Source organism: Falco punctatus (genome assembly GCF_963210335.1).
Source record: "Falco punctatus genome assembly, chromosome: 16".
In the NCBI taxonomy this organism is placed as follows: domain Eukaryota; kingdom Metazoa; phylum Chordata; class Aves; order Falconiformes; family Falconidae; genus Falco; species Falco punctatus.
In genome coordinates this window covers 5,096,828-5,115,220 of record NC_137596.1, presented here as the reverse complement: position 1 = coordinate 5,115,220, position 18,393 = coordinate 5,096,828, and the positions used below count along the sequence as shown (strand labels likewise).

Genomic DNA, 18,393 nt, shown 5'->3' with positions numbered 1-18,393 from the left:
GTGCTGGGTAACTTTAGCCCAGGGGCTGCTGTTCAAGGTCTCCATTCCAATTGGATTTTAATTTGTTTTTATGTAAAAGGTGGATTTGTTTTGTTGGCAGATGGTGGGTGTGGGAGCGGTGCCCGTGCAGCCGCTGGCCTATCCCACCGTGGCTGTGTCGCTGCGATGCTGGATTAGGTAGCAGGAAGCAAGGAGGGGGAAAATGCAAGTGATTTAAAAAAAAAAATAAATGCTGTAGCAAGACTTAATGCAAATTTCCTCCCCGTCGTGGCTGTGTGTCTGGCGAGCAGCTCCTGTGACATGGAGTTTGGTCACCAGGACTGGGGCTCTGAGATGGAGCAAGGCCCGTGGACCTGGCTTGGTTGAGTGCCCTGAGGGGCCTGATGTCCTGTCCGGTGGCTGGGGGCATGGTGTGAGCCTTTGTCTCCTATTTGGAGAGCCCTGGCTTTTGTAAGTTCAAAATGAGATGAGAAATTGAATTTGCTTCTGAGTGTGGGGGCTCTCTAGGGTTTCCTCTTTAACTCAGTAGACTTGCTTTAAGGGACTTGCTATTTTAGCTGAGAAAGGATGCGATCAGTGCTTTCCTCTTTCTGGCTTCCTTTACTGGTTTCCCCCCTTTGCTTCTGGCATCTACAGAGTTTGTCTGAGAGCAGACACATCCCTTTCCGTGGTTCCCATCCCTTGTCCCTGTGCATGCTGCTGTGCCTGGGATTTTGGGCAAGGCTCCCCTCCCTTCGCAGCGGTTTGCAAAGCACCTGGGAAGGACCGGTTGGAGGGGCTGCAGCAGAGCCCACCTGTGCTTGTGGGGCTGGCGGAGGATGCAGGACCTTGGTCCTTTCTCCCCATCCTCTTTGCTCTGTCTGTGGCACGAGCTGCCTGGGTGAAGGGTTACCTCCACGTACGGTTTGCTGGCAGCTGGCTTTTGCTGCGCACTGTTGGTGCCATCTGAGCAACAGGCTCGTGGGTGCCATATGGAGCGAGTGGCAAGGCCGGCTGTGGCTCCCACCCCCCCATGCTTGCAGGGAGCCCCAGGGGGTTTTCGAGCAGTGACAGGAACAGGCACGGGCAGAGGGACCTGTTAGTCACTCTGTCATGCTTCAGCAGTCTGCGTTTCCACCTGGTGCTCTCCAGGGAGTCCCTGTGGGCTGCAAAGGGTGCCGTGGGCAGGGGGAGGTGGGGGCTTGCATGGGATGTGGAGCATCTTTGCACAGGATGAGGGTGCGCATCAGACCTGGAGCCCCTGGCTCCTCCCAAATATCCCCCCTCCCTAGATGCCAAGAGAGAAAACATTGAGTTTTTGTGGCAGCTTTTGGGAGGTGGGTTATTTCTGCCCACTTCCCTCCCTTTTCCCCTTGTATTGCTGCTGGAAAACGACGGAGGGTGCAGCTGGAGAAGTGGAGGCAGAAGCTGCTTCAGCACGTGAAGGCAATTTGGGTTTGTGGGTACTTTTGTCTCACGTTTAACCCAATGAAGCGCCACGGGCTGCCGAAACAGTGCTCGTGACAAAACTGGAACTTGGGAGCATTTCCCTGCGGTTTAGGTTTTGTTAGGAGTCATGTGTCAACCGGGGTTTGTCGTCCTTCTGGGAACACTGGGAAACGACAGGCAGAAAGGTGCAACGCTAAAATTCACTGCCTGCTGAGCTTGCCACTGGCACGTGTACGATCTTTGCACTTCCAGCAAATCTCTGGGGTTGTAAAAACCTGTGGAAAGGAGGTGATAAACCCTCCTGAGGCTCCCTGGCTGAGCTGCACCTCTGCATCTGCTTGCGGGGCTAATGGGAGTTTCTGACGCACGTTGAGATCTTGACTAGGAAGGTGCTGTTGAAGGACAAAGTCTGATGATGTTTGGATCTTAATGTTTTACAGCTCCCCTGCCTTCGAACAATGCCTAAAAATACAAGTGTATGCAAATTATAAACTAATTTAGATGATGGAGCATGGGAATATTGCTCATACTCCCCAAGCATGGCATTTCCAATCATATCTTCGTTTCATTTTTAAGCAAAGAAATCATAATCTTGACATGTTTATCATTCAGTGCCTGCACCAATTATCTCTTTGGGTTCATTCTATAGTTCATAGAACTGATAGATTATGATCATGTTGTTAGGAGAATTGTGCAGTCATTATTCCTCCAGCTGGAGGAGAAGTTGAAAAACAATTATAAAGAATGATTCTCCTTTGGATTGCTTTCTGAGTTCATGAAATAGGCAAGTTCCTATTACCGGGGGCCATGAGCTGCAAGGCTACTGCCACTCTTGGTTTTGAACTCTTGTGATCCAAACCAGATGACTTCTAACGCTAATTTTCTCTAGCAAGCTCTGGTTGTAGGTTTTTTTTGGTTTTTTTGTTTTTTTTTTTTTTTTTTTTTTTTTTTTGATGGGTTGATCTCAGGGCGATAAATGCTGTTGGCTGCACAAGAGCTGAAACTCTGAATGATAATTTCCACTTTAATTATGGCACAGGGGTGGTGGTGATGCATCAGTGCGCACCTTTTGGGGAGGGGGGGCGGGTGTTAGAAATTGCAACCCAAGGCTTTGCATCCAAATAACGCAACGTTGGCATCTGCATGTAATTTTGACTGGAAACCAGGTGAAGTGTGGTTCCCTCAAATGAAGTTTTGTTTTCTTTCAAGATCCTTAATGAGACCCAGGGGACTATGACACACACACCACACCCCCCCGCCTTCCCCCAATAAAATATTTGCGGGAGCTGCTGCAAAAGGAGTCCTCTGGGGCTTTGGGAGTTGAAGGCAGCATGCTCCTGGGGGAGAGCTTTTCTTTGATCCCCAGAAGGAGCTCTCTAATCCCATCCATTAGCACACTTGGGCAGCTCGAGGGTGATTTGGCAGCCTTCCTCCTGTGATTGATTGTCCCCAGAGGAACACATTGCCTTTCTGCTCCTCCGGTGCCCCAGTTCTCCGTGCACGCTATTGAATTTTCAAGTTACTTGACCAGAAGGGAACAGAACCAGAAAAACAAATGTCTTGTCAAGGCATCGTTCCCATGCAAGGATTTTGCCTCCTTGTCTCTCCAGGGCTTTCCTTTCCTCCCTCATCTGCCAGCTGGTATTCAGGACATGAGTAAAGGGCCATATCCAGCGCCTTGGTTGCCTCCATGCTTATCCAATTTGGGACTGGATGAAACCCCCTGTCCCCCAGGCCTTGTTGTTTTGCCTCCTTGAAGTGGTCAATATTGAATGCTTGAGCAGATCTATTTATTTAATAATGTATCCTGTCAATATTTATGTAGCTTGTAGCTGGCTGGGCATTCCAGATCAGCGTGGGTAATGACTGACACGCAGAAGTAACTCTCCAGATGTAAAGTGCTGTGTGCCTGGGGAAGGGGGGAGCAGCGCTTGAGGGGGGTCTAGTGATTTTGCAGTGCCTTGGAGTGGCAGCTTTCCTCCCTGTGCCAGTCACAGCTTCCCTCCCATTGCTTTGAACGCCTTCCTTTTCCCTGTCCACCCCCACTCCTGAGGGCTGGTTCAGGTTTTCCTCCCGGGAAGGGAGTGTGGACCATGGCCAGGGGATAATGTGCTTGCTACGAGACCCCCAATTCCTCTGCTTGCTCCTGGTGTTGGTAGGGGATCCGCTTAGACTGCGTGCCCCATAGCAGGGAGCCCTCAGTTAGGTTATTTGGGCACACGCTGTGTATTCATGCAAGAGGGATGCATCTCCTTAAACTAGGCTGATATTTTAACAAGGAACCTGTTTTTATACAGGTGCCCAAACCGCAGCTCAAATTTGCCACCTCTCTTTTGCACAGCATCCATCTTTCCCTTGGCATTGCATGGAAACAGGATGCGTCCCTGTCTTCCCGGCTGGTGCTGGTTGACCTGAGCAGCTTTCCCTGGTGTACGCAGGAAAGCTGGGGCTGAAGTGAGCTGGGTCCCAGGTTTTTTGGCTTCTCCGACTGCAGAGAAAACAGGGAGGCTTGACGGCATGGTGCTGTGAGGCTGGCTGGCTGTGTTTGCACGCCTGCGTTGGGTGGTGGCGTCGAGAGTCCTTGAAACTTTAAAGACTCAGAAGCAGGCATTACTATTTATTATTTTTGAACACCTACCACCCTGAGCTCCCAGAATTAACAGGCTCCCTATAGCTCTCTGCTTGCTAGTATTTGGTAGATGGATAAACATACTTTATTTCTTTATAAAGGGGAAAGGTTGTTTACAAGTTCTGAAACAGAATGGAAATGCTGTTTTCCATCAGCAGTGTTTCATGAACAATAACAAAATAATGTTTAAAAAGCCCTTGAAGTGTCCCTTTTAAATGAAAAACCGAAGTGCTGGGAAGAATATTAAATGTACACAAACCTGAGGTATTAATGCTTATTAATGAACTAAGAAAAAAAAAAAAAAAAAAAAAGATGCAAGTGAAAGCAGAAATCTGTGCCTGGCACTAAAACCTTTGTGAAAACGGTCCCAGACCTGCATAGAGGATGATCTAATCTTTATTTAAAACCCCAAAAAGTCACAAAATCTGCCACGGCCCCAGGTGGGTGCCTCTGCCTTTGGGGAAATATAAGCCCCGGGGCTTCTAGGCAGGAGGTGATGTCTGATTAACGGGGATGAGGGAGGAACTCTGGCTGGGTGGGGGACACCTGAGGAGCTGGCTGCGAGGTTCTCGCCTTTTCCTCTGCGGCTGTTGTAAGCAACGTGCCGCGGATGTGCTCAGGTGCTGCTAATTCTGCTTGCCATTGCTTTTCTTCAAGTGCATTTGACTACTTTTTAAATATTAGGCAGTAGCAAGGTAGCATTTTCGGTGAATTCGCCTTTCCCTTTTAATTGTTGTAGCAAGGATATTAAAAAAACACTTTTAAAAACAGATTCTCTGACAGCACACAGTGAATCAGAGCAAGACTTGCTTGTCTGGAAGAGCAGGCCCAAGGAGGATGCTGGATGTATTTCTGCTTACTTCATGGCCAAACCCATTACAAAATAAAAATATTTCCATGTGCCAGAGGAGGGAGCCAGCAAAACACAGGAAATCTGAAGGTTTCTGCTTTTTTACTGTCTTTTTTCCTAATGAAATCAGAATAAATTGAGTCGAGCGGGACCAAACTTTGCTGGCACTTGTGAAAGAGTTGGTAAAAGTGGTGTTGGTGTCTCACGGATGAGTTGGGAGCACTGGCTTTAAAAATCAGAAGTTTGCAAGTTTTTATCTTAGACGGATAGGGCTTCTGCCTCTCTACTCTGCCTGCTTGCTTCAGTTAATTTTTTGCAATAACCTCAGGTTTTTTTTTTTTGGCCTCTGTTTTCCCCCCTGCTCTTACAGCACAAAGTTATCCATGCAGATAACTCAGGCAGTGAGTTTCACCTTAATGATGCTTGTCAGGGCCTGGCGTTGCTCGCCCCGCAAGGCAGAGATGGATTTGCTGACGGCTTCTCAAATGGGGCCAAGTGCCCAATAACTGCTCCACCGAGAGCCCCTCTCGCTGCTGCTGGTCCCTGGGAAAAGCTAATAACGAAGGGGATAACCACGGCGTGGAGCTGCCCTCCCGTAGCGTCCTTCACTGGGAGGAAGGTGGGTTTTGTACGGTGAGAAGTGCTGCAGCCTTCCTCATCGGTGCGGTGGGGGATGGGGGGACCATGGTGCTGCCTGGAAAAGCTGGGGGAGGCAGGGAAAAGGACATCTGTGAGATGCCGCCGGCGGCTCTCCATCCCGCGGTGTGGCTGTCGGAGGTAGGGGTGCAGTGGGAGAAATGGAGAGAGACACGCTCTGCCCTGGGCAGCGCAGGCATTGTTGTGAAGTGGTTGACCCAAAATGTCCAGGTGTAGCCCCAAATGTCCTCTCCGGTGTCTGGGATGGGTGGGAGCTGCCATCGCCACTCATTTTTGGGCCTTGCCTTTTGATTTACTTGCGCTCCATTCCTCTGCAAATTCCCATTCCCTGTCAACTCGCCTTGCAAAATGCCTGTGCCGCATATGAAATGGAGGAGATAAAATTACAGTATCTCAAAATTGGCCGGGCTCGGTGCAATATATAACATAACAGATGGTACTACATGATGCCTCTGAAATATCTGTGCAATAGCATTTTAAGAAACTGATATAACTGATCAGGCAGCATATGGAAAATACTTTCTGTGCTGCATGAGGGTGCAGTGCCCCCTCTCCCAGCACCTGCTTTCCCTCCTCGAGTTCGGGGTGCAACGTGGCAATGAGCATCTCCTGTCTTCAATGGAGATGTCCTCATCATGCTCCTGAGGCCGGGCAGTCCCTGCAGCTGGGTGATCACCATTTGAGCATGATTTAAAAAACAAGAAAGAAAAAGAATGGAAACAAAGCGGTTTTCATCCAGGAGCAGAGTGGAAACATGGTGGTTTTGGCGGCTTCTCCGCAGCCTCCTGGTTGAGAGGAGGGACCACCTCCCTCAGCCCCTGGGCACAAGTGATGGGTCTCCAGCTGTTGTCTGCCCTCAGCCCCCTGAGCTCCCCGGTTCATCCAATTTCTGATGCACCTTGTGCAGTCACTTTGCCGGTGCCATCTGTGGGCTGCTTCTCACCTCGTGCACATCTAAATCCTCTCCGGCGAATTTGCTGTTCCCTGTCCTGCTTGCTGGCCTGCTGCCTGTCCTCCCGGCCTTATACATTGGTTGACCCCTCTGTCTAACAGAGAGAACAATATTTCCCCTCCGCCAGGCTCAGCTCATATTCTAAAAGGTGCTTTCGGGGTCATGGGATGAAAGGCTCCTTGCTGTTTCTGCAATGAGTCAAAGTTGAGCTAAGAATAGATCTATAAACAAGACAGCAGGGAAGGTTTCCTAGCAGAGCCCCTCGGGACCCTGGGAATATGCCATTGCTGGTGTCGTTTGCAAAGAAGACGTGGACCCTGCTGAGCCTTGGGTTTGCGGGGTGCCTGGCTTTGCAAGGCCGGGGGTGGCTCCGGGCAAATCCCCTCCTAACGTGCAGGTTGGTTTTGATCCCCAAGGAGAAGGTGTTGGGGCTGGACACTACGGAGCCTGGTGAGGAGAGGGGGCTCTGCGTCTCACCGTGGCCGCAGGAGTGGTGCTGTGGTGGGTGATGCTGCAGCAAGCAGCTGGTGGGGGGCTTGTTGGGATTGGGAGGGATGAAGCCAAACCCTTCTCCCAGAGAACCATCTCCCACTGCTTGCCTTGGTAGAGGAGCGAGGGCTGGGGCGAGCTGCACGGCTGGGTTTTGTGCCGGCACGTGAAATGCTCTGGCAGGAGGCACTACGCTTGGTTGCTACCCACGCTCCTGCAGGGAGGTATTTAGAGCTGTCAGTCTAGCGTGCTGTCTGTCTGTCCACCCACCTACATATCTATAAAAATCCAGGGTATATTAAATGTCTGTGAGAGCCCTGGACACGCTGAGCCCTGCTGCTGGGACGCGGGCTCCTGATGCAGCGATTTGTCCTGTGTCCGCACGTCCAGGTCGAGAGAGTTGGGATCAGAGTCTGAACGATGCAGCTTGGTCCCCATTTCTGGAGTGATTTGCACCAAAGCCAAAAGTGGGAATCTTGCAGAAAGCTGACTTCCCTCCTTTGTCTTTCCCGACTTTGTCCTCTCTGTTATCTCGATGGCTTTCTGCTTGCTGCCGTGTTGCTCTTTAATCTGGAGCCCTCTGTTCTTACCTGAGCTACAGAGGCTTGACGACGAAAGCCACTGAACTCGGAGAAAAATGAAAGGGAGCAAAGCTTAAGAAAATGTTTTCTTTCTCTCTCATTCTTTAAAGAAAAAGAAAAAAAAAAAAAAAAAAAGTAAGAGAAAACCCAAACCCCAGAAGCACACAGCCGGTGAGCGATGCCTGATTATCCTTGAACCATCTCCTGCTTATGGATCAGGATGCATCGTTTCTGCCCTGTTTGCTTTTCTTCCCCCCTCCCCGCCCCGCTCCGCTCTGCTCTTTCCCTGACGTTCAGTCATTTTGATCAAAGCTAAGCAAACAAAAGTCTCCTTTCTCAACCTGTCGACGATGGGAGAAGGGAATCCTGCCCTGGTGCTGGCGAGCGTGTGTTCAGAGCTGATGGGATGGGCGAGCCTGGGGCGGTGGGGTGCGTGGAGATGGGGGGTGGTACAGAAGGAGCTTGATGTCTGCGTGGAGATAATGTTTTGTACACAACGACAGGGGATAATTACTGTGATCAAAGATTTGTGTGAGGGTATCTTGTGTTTCACCGCTCTGGAGTGGGCCCATCCTCCTGACAGCTGAGGAGGAGAGCAAACCCCATCGCCAGCTTTTCCCACCATCCTCCTTCCCACGAGGATTTCTCCCGGGAGATGGGGTGCTCTGCGGGCTGGGCATTTTGGAGGAGGATGACTGGGAGCATGTGGGCGTGCAGTGGGGCCAGGCTCTTCTCAGGGGTGCCCAGAGAGGGCAAGAGGTAACGGGCACAAATTAAAGGACAAGAAACTCTTTTCAAATGGAAGGAAGAAAAAGCTTTCTTATGGTAAGGGTGCTCGAGCGCTGGAAAACGTTGCCCAGGGACCTTGTGGGGTTCCTGGCCCCATGATGCTGCTGCGTTCGCCGCTGCTCATAGCACATCTTTGGAGGTACCTCATCCAGCACGCGGCTGGTAATGATTCTTGACGGGAATTAGTACCCTGTCCATCTGGCCCTGTTCTGCCTTCTAACAAGAGGAGATAAGTGCACTTAACAATACACCAGCTCTTGTTCAGGCCCCTTCTTCCCAAGCCAGAATCAATAGCAGATCTCTCCAGCTTTTAGAGACTTAGATCCCATCTTTTCATCTCTCTCTCACTCATTTTTCCCAAGCAGCACACGCTTGATTTTTCTTTTTTTTTTTTTTTTTTTTTCTTCACACTGCGGAAATTTTCCCATTCTACCTTTCATCTGAACCCACTCACCGTTCGCCCAGCTAAGGCTGCAGCTTGTGCAGCTTGCACGCCAGATAAGAAACTCTACCGCAACTGGGTTCCTCAGTCCCCATCTCCATCTTGCTCCCGGTTATGAGCTCTCCCGCAGCCACCTTTATCTTCAAAGAGCTTTACAAACACTAATTAATCCTCCCAGCACCCTGCTGCGGTAGGTGAGGGGGAGTTCACCTTCACCCACTGGTGCCGGTGCCCCTCTCCCGTGCCGTGGGGTTTCTCTCCTTGGGGCATCCCTGCTTGCTGGGTTTGCTTGCTCTGGTTTTGAGGAGTGGGATGCTCTCCCCCGGGCAGGGCTAGCGGGACGGTTTGGTGTCTGTGTCACCACGGCTGGGACCTGCATGAAAGGAGCATGACACCAGGTTAATGCTTTTAGGAGCTTCAAGAGGTGAGCAGTGCTGCTGGCTGCATCTCCTCCCGAGCACCAGCCTGCTTCTCCCTTTGCTTTTGCTGCTCATTTAGTTGCTTTGTCCAGCGTAATTGTCCTCGGTTTGCCTTCACCACGGGGCTGGATGCGTGCTGCTCGCCCAGCCTGGGGTAACGCACAGTGTTTGCCCTCGGCCAGGGCTGTAGGGGTGAAGAAGCGCTGGGGGAGGGTGATACATCTGCAGGATGTACACGCACCTGGGGGGCAGTTGGTGAAGTCCCTACGGTCTGTAGGATGCTCAGCCGGATCCTCGCGCTCGCCATGGCCTGTGTGGGGATCTGGGGTGGCTGATACTGGGCTCGCAGGGCTGAGTGGGAAGGTAGAGCTGGGGGAGCAGAGTGGTGCTGGGGCAGGCAGCTCGTGCTGCTGTTGCTGCATCTTCTGTTTCTTGCTGGAGTAGCTTTGAGTTCAGAGAGGCTTTTTTTTTTTTTTAAAAAAAAAAAAAAAACCTACTTTTTTTTTTTCCTTTTCCTTGCATGAAATGCAAATCAATAGATGTTGTATTCACATTCTAACAAGATGTCAAGGAGAAAAGGGTAGCCTTTCATTCAGGCAGAGACACAAACACAGGCAGGCAGAGGAGGGGGTAGAGGCACCAGTTCCAGACTGGGTGGGCGTTGTGGCCTGGGCAGGCCAGGGGGAGCAGGAGGGCGGAAAGCCCCAGCCACGCAGGTTTTTGGCTACTTTCTCCTTCTCCAAAGCATCCTGCATCCCTCTTTCCCCAGAGCCTCCTGCACCCCTTCCTCTTTCCCCAGAGCCTCCTGCACCCCTTCCTCTTTCCCCAGAGCCTCCTGCATCCCTTCCTCTTTCCCCAGAGCCTCCTGCATCCCTTCCTCTTTCCCCAGAGCCTCCTGCATCCCTTCCTCTTTCCCCAGAGCCTCCTGCATCCCTTCCTCTTTCCCCAGAGCCTCCTGCACCCCTTCCTCTTTCCCCAGAGCCTCCTGCATCCCTTCCTCTTTCCCCAGAGCCTCCTGCATCCCTTCCTCTTTCCCCAGAGCCTCCTGCATCCCTTCCTCTTTCCCCAGAGCTTCCTGCATCCCTTCCTCTTTCCCCAGAGCCTCCTGCACCCCTTCCTCTTTCCCCAGAGCCTCCTGCACCCCTTCCTCTTTCCCCAGAGCCTCCTGCACCCCTTCCTCTTTCCCCAGAGCTTCCTGCATCCCTTCCTCTTTCCCCAGAGCCTCCTGCACCCCTTCCTCTTTCCCCAGAGCCTCCTGCATCCGTTCCTCTTTCCCCAGAGCTTCCTGCACCCCTTCCTCTTTCCCCAGAGCCTCCTGCACCCCTTCCTCTTTCCCCAGAGCCTCCTGCACCCCTTCCTCTTTCCCCAGAGCTTCCTGCACCCCTTCCTCTTTCCCCAGAGCCTCCTGCATCCCTTCCTCTTTCCCCAGAGCCTCCTGCATCCCTTCCTCTTTCCCCAGAGCCTCCTGCATCCCTTCCTCTTTCCCCAGAGCCTCCTGCATCCCTTCCTCTTTCCCCAGAGCCTCCTGCACCCCTTCCTCTTTCCCCAGAGCCTCCTGCATCCCTTCCTCTTTCCCCAGAGCCTCCTGCATCCGTTCCTCTTTCCCCAGAGCTTCCTGCATCCCTTCCTCTTTCCCCAGAGCCTCCTGCACCCCTTCCTCTTTCCCCAGAGCCTCCTGCACCCCTTCCTCTTTCCCCAGAGCTTCCTGCATCCCTTCCTCTTTCCCCAGAGCCTCCTGCACCCCTTCCTCTTTCCCCAGAGCCTCCTGCATCCGTTCCTCTTTCCCCAGAGCTTCCTGCACCCCTTCCTCTTTCCCCAGAGCCTCCTGCACCCCTTCCTCTTTCCCCAGAGCCTCCTGCACCCCTTTCTCCCCACCCCACTGCTCCTGCTTCCCACCCACAGCCCTGGAGAGAGCAGAAACTCAGCGAGGGAGCACTCAGGGCAGGGGAGCAGAGTTGCGGAGGAGCTGGGAATTCCCTTGGGTTGGGAATGATGATCCATGAGGCTGGGGTTGGGAAGGAGAAGTGGGCAGGAGACAGCGGAGCGGATGGTGGCCTGAGGACCTGGTGGTTGTGGGGCTCATGGCCGTGCAGGCTTGGGCTGTGCTCCACTGAGGGGCCTGGGCTGCATTCGGCAGCAGGGATGGACCTGGTGGAGGCTGGTACCCGGGTCCTGGGCACGGTGCTGGAGCATCTGTGAACCCTGTGCTCCTGCTTTTTGGGGTGCTCTGCCCCCCTCTTCCTGGCCCTGCACGGAGAAGGCGAGGGAGTCTGTGCTTTATCGAAAATTTCAGTGTTACTTACCCCAGAGTCTAGGCTGGTCCCAGATATGAATATGCATTGAGACAGCTTGGGGGGAAAAAAAAATCCTCTGAAAAATACACACACAAATGATGTTTAAATGTGCCCAGTGGACCATAATATCTCCTCACAGATCAGGTGCTGCCTGTCAAATCTAAATATGCATTTAGATCCCCTGCTTGATACCACAAAACAAACCACCCCAAATATCCCAGAAAAGTTCCACCACCTAAATACATATTTATACATTATTTATTTATTTATTTTTTAATTGTATCTTGGAAATCAAACAAACGAAACAGGCCAGCGCCCTGTTCAGTCCTGGAGAGCTAGTGAGCAGTGATAGATTTGTTTGCCTGATCCAAGCGCATTTGTTTCTCATTTTGCAGATGGGAAAGCAAAGGTATCGCTGTGCTGAAGGTCTGGTCCAAGGTCATCCTCCGAGCCGTGCTCGGTAATTTGGGTGCCACCTAATTGTCCGAAATCGATGCAAGGAGAGCAGTTAAGCGTGTGCTGGATTTGGGTAATAGTCATTGCCAGGTTGGGGTGGGGGGGAAGCATACGGGAGAAATGTGGTGGGAGGAAAAAAAAAGTAAGAATGTGTTGTTTTGAAATTTGCCCAAATATAGCTTTTCAGCCCAGGGTTTGAAAGCAGAGCAACATGTTTGTTCTGAGCCCATCAAACATCTCTGTTAATTAGAAATGATTTCTTTGTTCATTTCCTTTAGTTCCTCGAGGATAACAATATTTCTTTTCGCCTTGGGCGGATTCAGAGCGCGCTGTGTGGGTTTCGGAGAGTGAGCCACAGCCAGAGGGTTCAGCTGAGCCCTGACACAGCGCGGTCCCCTCCGGGGACAGATATCCCTGTCCGGGGACAGATATCCCTGTCCTGGGCTGTCTGTGTAGTTCCAGGACAATGCCTTGCAGCCCTGGGAGATCCCAAATGCCTCCTCGCAGCTGGTTTCCCAGAACACTTGTGAAGCGAAGGATAAATTTCCTTGACGTTGGCTGTTTGGGTGTCAAAGGGAAATTCAGGACAGAAATATCGCCATCCCTGTCTCAAGCTGAGCGAGACACTAGGCTCATTGGTTTTTTACTCAGCGCGATGATTTAGCTCTTTCAGAGGTCAAGGTTATTGCGAACAGCATAGCTTTACTCCTAGGAAAAAAGAAAAGTCCCTGGGTGCGTTTTCTTTGGCGTGCTCCTAAAGCCACGAGAGATGGGTTGCCTTCAGCAGATAATGTGAGAATACAGTTGAGTTAAAAGCTTTTAAAAACTTGTGGTTTGTTCACGTAGAGTAGGAAATGTAATCGAGATCAATGGCTAAAAGCCAGAGAAAGTTTGCCTTGGTAGTGTGTGCTTGGCTCCCACCCCTCGCCGGGGGAGGGTACCCCCTCGAGAGCATGATGGATACAGCACTGTGCGCTGAAAGCATCATTCCTGCTCCTTCTGGTGCTGCTTTGTATGAAAATAATGCGAGGTAAGAGGTGTGTGCACGGAGGGGGATGCGGTTGCCGTCTCTGTGATTAGTCTGTGTCGAGCTGCAACAAGTGGGTGGGAGAAACATGGGGAAGACAGGCAGCAGGAGAGGAAATTATTAGGGTTTTGTTGGCTGGGATTGGATGCGAGGTGTTTGGTAGCAGATAGGAGCTGGAGGGCCCCGGCACCAGCTCTGTAGCAGCTTGGGGGAATTAATATTTGCAGCCGGGTGTTTGCAGATGCGTCGTCCTTCCAGGAATCATGCATGCCTGATGTGGAGCATCTCTTTTTCCAGACACTCTCTGAGACGATGAATTTAATGCAAAGAAGAGTCTCGAGGGAGGAAAGTCCAGGGAACTGATGTGTCCTGGGGGACCAGGGATGGCAAGAGGATGCCCCAGCAGATGAACACAGAGCCTAAGATGAGAAGCAGGATGAAACCCTGGGATGGGAGGTGGGGGGGTGGAGGAGTTTGTGACCTCTGGTACCAAAATGCTGCAGTGGTTTGAGAGCTGGTCATCCAAAGTATTGGTCCAAAAGTACTCTTGGACTGGTCTGGAACACAAAAAGAGACCTTTAGCCCTGAGTTAGAGGGGAAAGAGATTGTTATGAGTAAAACTAAACATCTTATTTTTTCTTGAAGCATTAAAAAATGCTTACCATTTATTTTTTATGAAGTTGCAATTAATGTGAAATAAGAAACATTTTTTTTTGTTTAGAAAAATATCAAAAATACGCACTATTTCTTTTGAAAACTTCTCTTTGCAACCTTTTTATTGGCAGTTCAGCAAACTCAGGCACTAGCTGGCAAACACTTTGAGCTGGGGGTGGCTGTAGGAGGGTGGACGTGGCAGGGGCAGCAGGCAGAGAGGCAGGAGGCAGCAGCTGCTGCCGTGTGCTGGGGATGCTTTGGGCTTGGCAGGGGCATGGGAAGGTGGCAAGGCAGGTCTGGGGGAAAGCAGGGCTTGGGGGCAAGCTGTGGCAGCCTGGAAAGGGAGGATTGCTTTAGAGAGCCTGAGGAAACACTCCTTGGCCTCGGTGGGAATGGGATGGTATCGAGCAGCGGGTCTGCAGGAGCAGCTACCTGGGCTCAGCGTCCTTTTGGGGCTCTGTGAGCCCGCTGAAGGGGAAAAAATACAGCTCTAGTTGGGATGCACAGAGAAGATTGTTTCTCGGTTTCAGAGATTTTGTGCGAAAAACACCCACTCACGCTAAAAAGCTTGGATTACCCGCTGGTTTGCCTCTCTTGGCAGTAGGCAGAGCTGCCGGTGGCTTCCCGGGGAGGGGGGCAGAGCCCACAGAGGGGCAGGGGTGAGCCAAGGGGCTGAAGCCTGGGGCTGCCCACCCCCCCGCCCCCCGTCAGCTCCAGTTTAGGGACAAAAAATTTCTGAGCCCCTTTGCAGGCAGCTGGTGCACGAGGAGTGAGTGGGACGGTGCCCGCCTCTGTGCCAGGCTGCTCCCTCCATCCCGGGTCCTGCTGGCAGGGATGCTCAGGGGGTCAATGCCCGCATTGAACTCCCTGGTTGCAGAAGGAGACCCGCAGAAGAGCAAGTGTGCGTGTGTCAGTCAGCATCTTGAACCAATGGGTGCCTGGTAGGAGGTCTACTTTCCCCCGTGCACGCACTGAGCCTGGTGTTCCTTCTGCTAGTTGTGTGTGTGTGTGTGTGTGTGTGCAAGGAAAAATCAGAGACGCTGACTGCCTGCTCCCGTTTCTCTCCCCCTCTCTCTAGCTCGCTAACTCAGTCTCCCTCCCTCTGCAAACATTGGATTTAAACCTGCTCAGAATTCAACGCAGACGAAAGCAGCGGCGGCAGCAGCAAGCAGCAAGCAAATCAGCCGCTAGTCTACTGCAGCTTCAAGATGTACCATCCTGCCTGCTGGATCATCTTCACGGCCACAACTGCTCTGCTCTTCATCCCAGGTAGTGCAAAAAAGCTTTTTCTCCAGGGCATCGGGAGGGTATCGGCTGGCAGGGTGGGAAAGCCGAGCAGTGTGCGTGCACGGGGGACCTGGACTTTCATGCACATTGCGCACGAACGCACAGATGCAGGCAGGCAGCGAGTTGCTCTGCAGCAGGGAATTGCCAAGTGCTCCCAGCGAGTGGGGTTCACACAGCCGTGCCCGTCCCCCGTGGCAGGGCTGGCCCCCCGGGGGGGCACCCAGCCGCAGGCACCCGAGGCGCTGGCACCTGCGGTGGGGGCTGGTGGGGGTTGCACGGCAGCCCCCAGGCTGGGCAGAGTCCGTCCCCTCAGGCAGCCTCTGGCTGTAAATGATGTGGGCACGGAGCTTTTTCCCCTTCAAAGTTGGGCACCTCCTGTGCCCTCCCTCTCTCCTGAGCTGTCATGCTATTCCCTGTGCTCCCCCTCACCCCTCCTTCCCCGATTCCTTGCCAGGCAAACTCGGGTGCCTGCCCCTCGCTCCCTTTTGCGAAGTGAAAACGAACCCCCCGACACGGGCACCCGGGGGGGGGGGACACGGACGACCGCATCTGGCTGCGGCAAAGGTGCTGCAACCTCCATGAGCCGAGCAGGTGGCCCCCGAAGTGTGGGTTGGCCTCATCCCCATGGCTTGGGGGAGATGCTGGGTTTGGATCCAGTGCTGGCTCTGTGCTGGTGCTCCGCGGGTGGGTCGTGGTGGGGCAGCGAGCGCAGCCCTGCACTGCATCCGTAGGGAGGGAGCGATGGGGGCGGACAGCGGAGCTGCACGCGGAGGGGGGAAAGTCGTCGGCATTTTTTTTCGTGATGATGTGCACTTTTAGCAGCTGAAAAGATTATGGTCCCTGTGCAAGCAGATGGGGACTGAGTGTCAAGGCTCAGATCCGATCTTAACCCAACATGTGTTTTTCGTGACTGTCAGCGAGAATTATGTTGGACTCAGGAGGGCAGGGAAAAGGCACGGCTATAATTTCTGCAGCTTTCCATGGTTTAGTTACAGTGCTTTGCTGTGCAGGGCTGGGATGTGTGGGAAGAGGATGAGGCTGGCGGGGGGGAGGTTAGCTGTGTCACAGCTGGAAAACAGCTCGTTCCACAGCTGTGATGAACACGAGGGGACTTGGGCTAAAACTTGCTTGTGGAGACCCATGCCGTGGGACACCCACGTCCCGGGGTCCTGTGGCAGAGCCGTGCCACGCTGCAGCCCGAGCGGCCGGCAGGTACAAGAGCCCTGGCAGGGGGCTGGGTACCACTGATGCTCCGTGGGATTATTGCAGGGGGATGCGATGTGTGTTAGCCCTGGGGGGGCAGTGCATCAGTGGAAGACCTCTGACAGCGATGCCACCAGCAATGCCTTAAAGCAAAATGGTGCACCTGTGGTTTAGCACGTGAGCACGAGAAGGATGGCACGGCTGTGTGAGCTGCCCGACTTTGCTGAATGCAAGGGGGTTTTTTATTGAAAATACTGTCTTGAGCAAGGTGAGGTGGGTGTGCCTGGCACGGGGGCAGCTTGCCTCACCAACACTGTGCCAAGCAGAGCGTTGGCTCTTTCACTCTCTTGCTAGATGAGGTTCCTCTGGGTTGAAATTGCAAAGAAATGGAGGCAAGGCAGCCGTGCAGGTCGGATGGGAGGATTGTGACACTTGATGGGCTGTCATCAAGGTGTCCTCAAGCTGCAGGAGCTGGCAGAGACCAGAGCGTTTGTGGTTTGCTGGTGCCCTGCTGCGGTTTCCTTGAGATGTGGCTGGTTGGCCCCAGGCCTGGGCTAGCTCTGACATCTGTGTGTGCCAGGGAGGGAAAAGGCCCGTGCATTTAAGCCCCCAGTAACTCGGGAGAGGTTTTTTTGATCCGTACGTATGTGGTTGTAGCTTTCCCTTCTTATTTCTATTAAGCACCAATATCTGCTTTGGCTTTGAATGTCCCCTGAGCCAAACCAGCCCAGGACTTTGCCCAGCTGGGCTCAGCCGTTAATCCATCAAGCTGAAACCTACTGCCTGCATTAGAGGAAATATTCCAGAGCACTGGGCTGGCTGCTGGGCGCTCTGCCTTCCCACCCCCACGCTGACCACTTTCTGCCTTGGAGGCTGGGATTGGAACATCTCCTATCCTTTTTTTTTTTTCGCATGGCTTGCAGAGGTTGGGTGTTTTCCCTCCCTGCCCACCCTGGATTCAGCACTGCTTTGGGCTGTAGCACAAATCACGTTGGCAAAGTCCCCCTGGATGGCACTCGGTGCAGAAGGAAATCAAATGGTCCCTGCTGACCCTCGGAGCCTGCACCTTCTCAGAGTGGGTTTTTTGGGCTGATTGTTATTTGCAAGTGTAATCCCACGGGTTTTATGCAGGTGACGCTCCCCTGGGATATGCAGAGGCAGTTTGTGAAGTGTGAACTCTTTCCCTCTCCATTTTTATCTGAATCCTGCGGGAGTTTCACGCGGGGTGGTTAAAGCGAGAAGGGAACCTGCTTTTAGAAGGTGTAATTAGAGTGAAGGAAACATCACAACTTGAAGGCTCCTGCAGAAAATAGCATTGCAAAGTTATTATTAGTGGTAATAGCTTATTTGCCATTTTTTCCCTCTTTCTGTTGCTCCCACTTCTGTTCTTCCCCCCCACCCCCCCTTACTTTTGTTAGGAAAGATGCGTTTTTCCCATCGGGGCTCATGTCGTCTCGTTACCAATTCACTCTTGTAGAATCTAAAGACATGAAAGGTTAATGCAATAATGAAACCCTGACCCCTCTGGTCATAGATAACGTCTTACTCTGCAGCTTTTTATTTCTTTGTAAGACAAGTTTCCATCCAAAATAATTTAGAAGGCTTAATGCTATTGTCATCTGGTGCCTTGGGGGAGGTGAGTTTCTGGACATCAGTTGCTTCGTGAGGTGGGCTCTTTCTGATGGGAAGGATGCTGAGGATTTTTAATGAGCCCAGAGCTGCACGATGGGGAGGCAGAGGGGGTAATTTAATTGTCAAGCTATTGGCAAATGCTTTGAACTGCCGGGCATTTTGGGTGCTGTTGTTTTGAGATGTACCAGGGTGGGCTGTAATGCACTGGAGAACGAATTTGGGGCAAGGGGGAGTATATTTGGCTAATCTGCAGTTACGGTGTGACATCATGGCTCTACAGGTGGCAATAATCAATGTGCATCAGCTTCTTCAGACATTTATATTGCTGCCTTTGCTGGCTTGGCAAAATGGCTCGTCACGGCAGTGGCTCCTTTCAGAAGTCGGAAATCTGGCAGCGCAGGGCAAGACAGCTGATCTCATTTTTTCACTGCTCCTGGGCATCGGGGTCAAGAGAAAGCTTGCAGGGCTTGGAGACTCCCCCAGTACCCTGCCATCACCTCTTGCATCTGGGACCTGCTTTCTGCATCCCTCTGGAGACTCTGGCTGTGCCACCCCTTACCTCCCCTGCCTCATTGTCACGTGGGCAGCCTGGCTTTGGTGGTGG

At 52.4% G+C, this 18,393-nt stretch overlaps 1 protein-coding gene across 3 annotated transcripts in view; it reads left to right on the top strand.

Moving 5' to 3' along the window:
* Nucleotides 1–2,354: 2,354 nt before the first annotated feature.
* The window catches only part of LOC308054233 (opioid-binding protein/cell adhesion molecule homolog), a 317,737-nt gene continuing 301,698 nt past the window's right edge, over nt 2,355–18,393 (top strand). Inside the window, exons 1-2 of one of the 3 annotated variants that reach the window (XM_080366685.1) lie at nt 2,355–9,241; nt 14,746–14,936. In XM_080366685.1, coding sequence (XP_080222811.1) covers nt 14,876–14,936 — 61 coding nt within the window. In that variant the 5' untranslated portion in view covers nt 2,355–9,241; nt 14,746–14,875. Of the gene's footprint in view, nt 9,242–12,404; nt 14,937–18,393 lie in introns of those variants that run through there. The other 2 variants (XM_080366686.1, XM_080366688.1) reach the window with 2 other exon arrangements.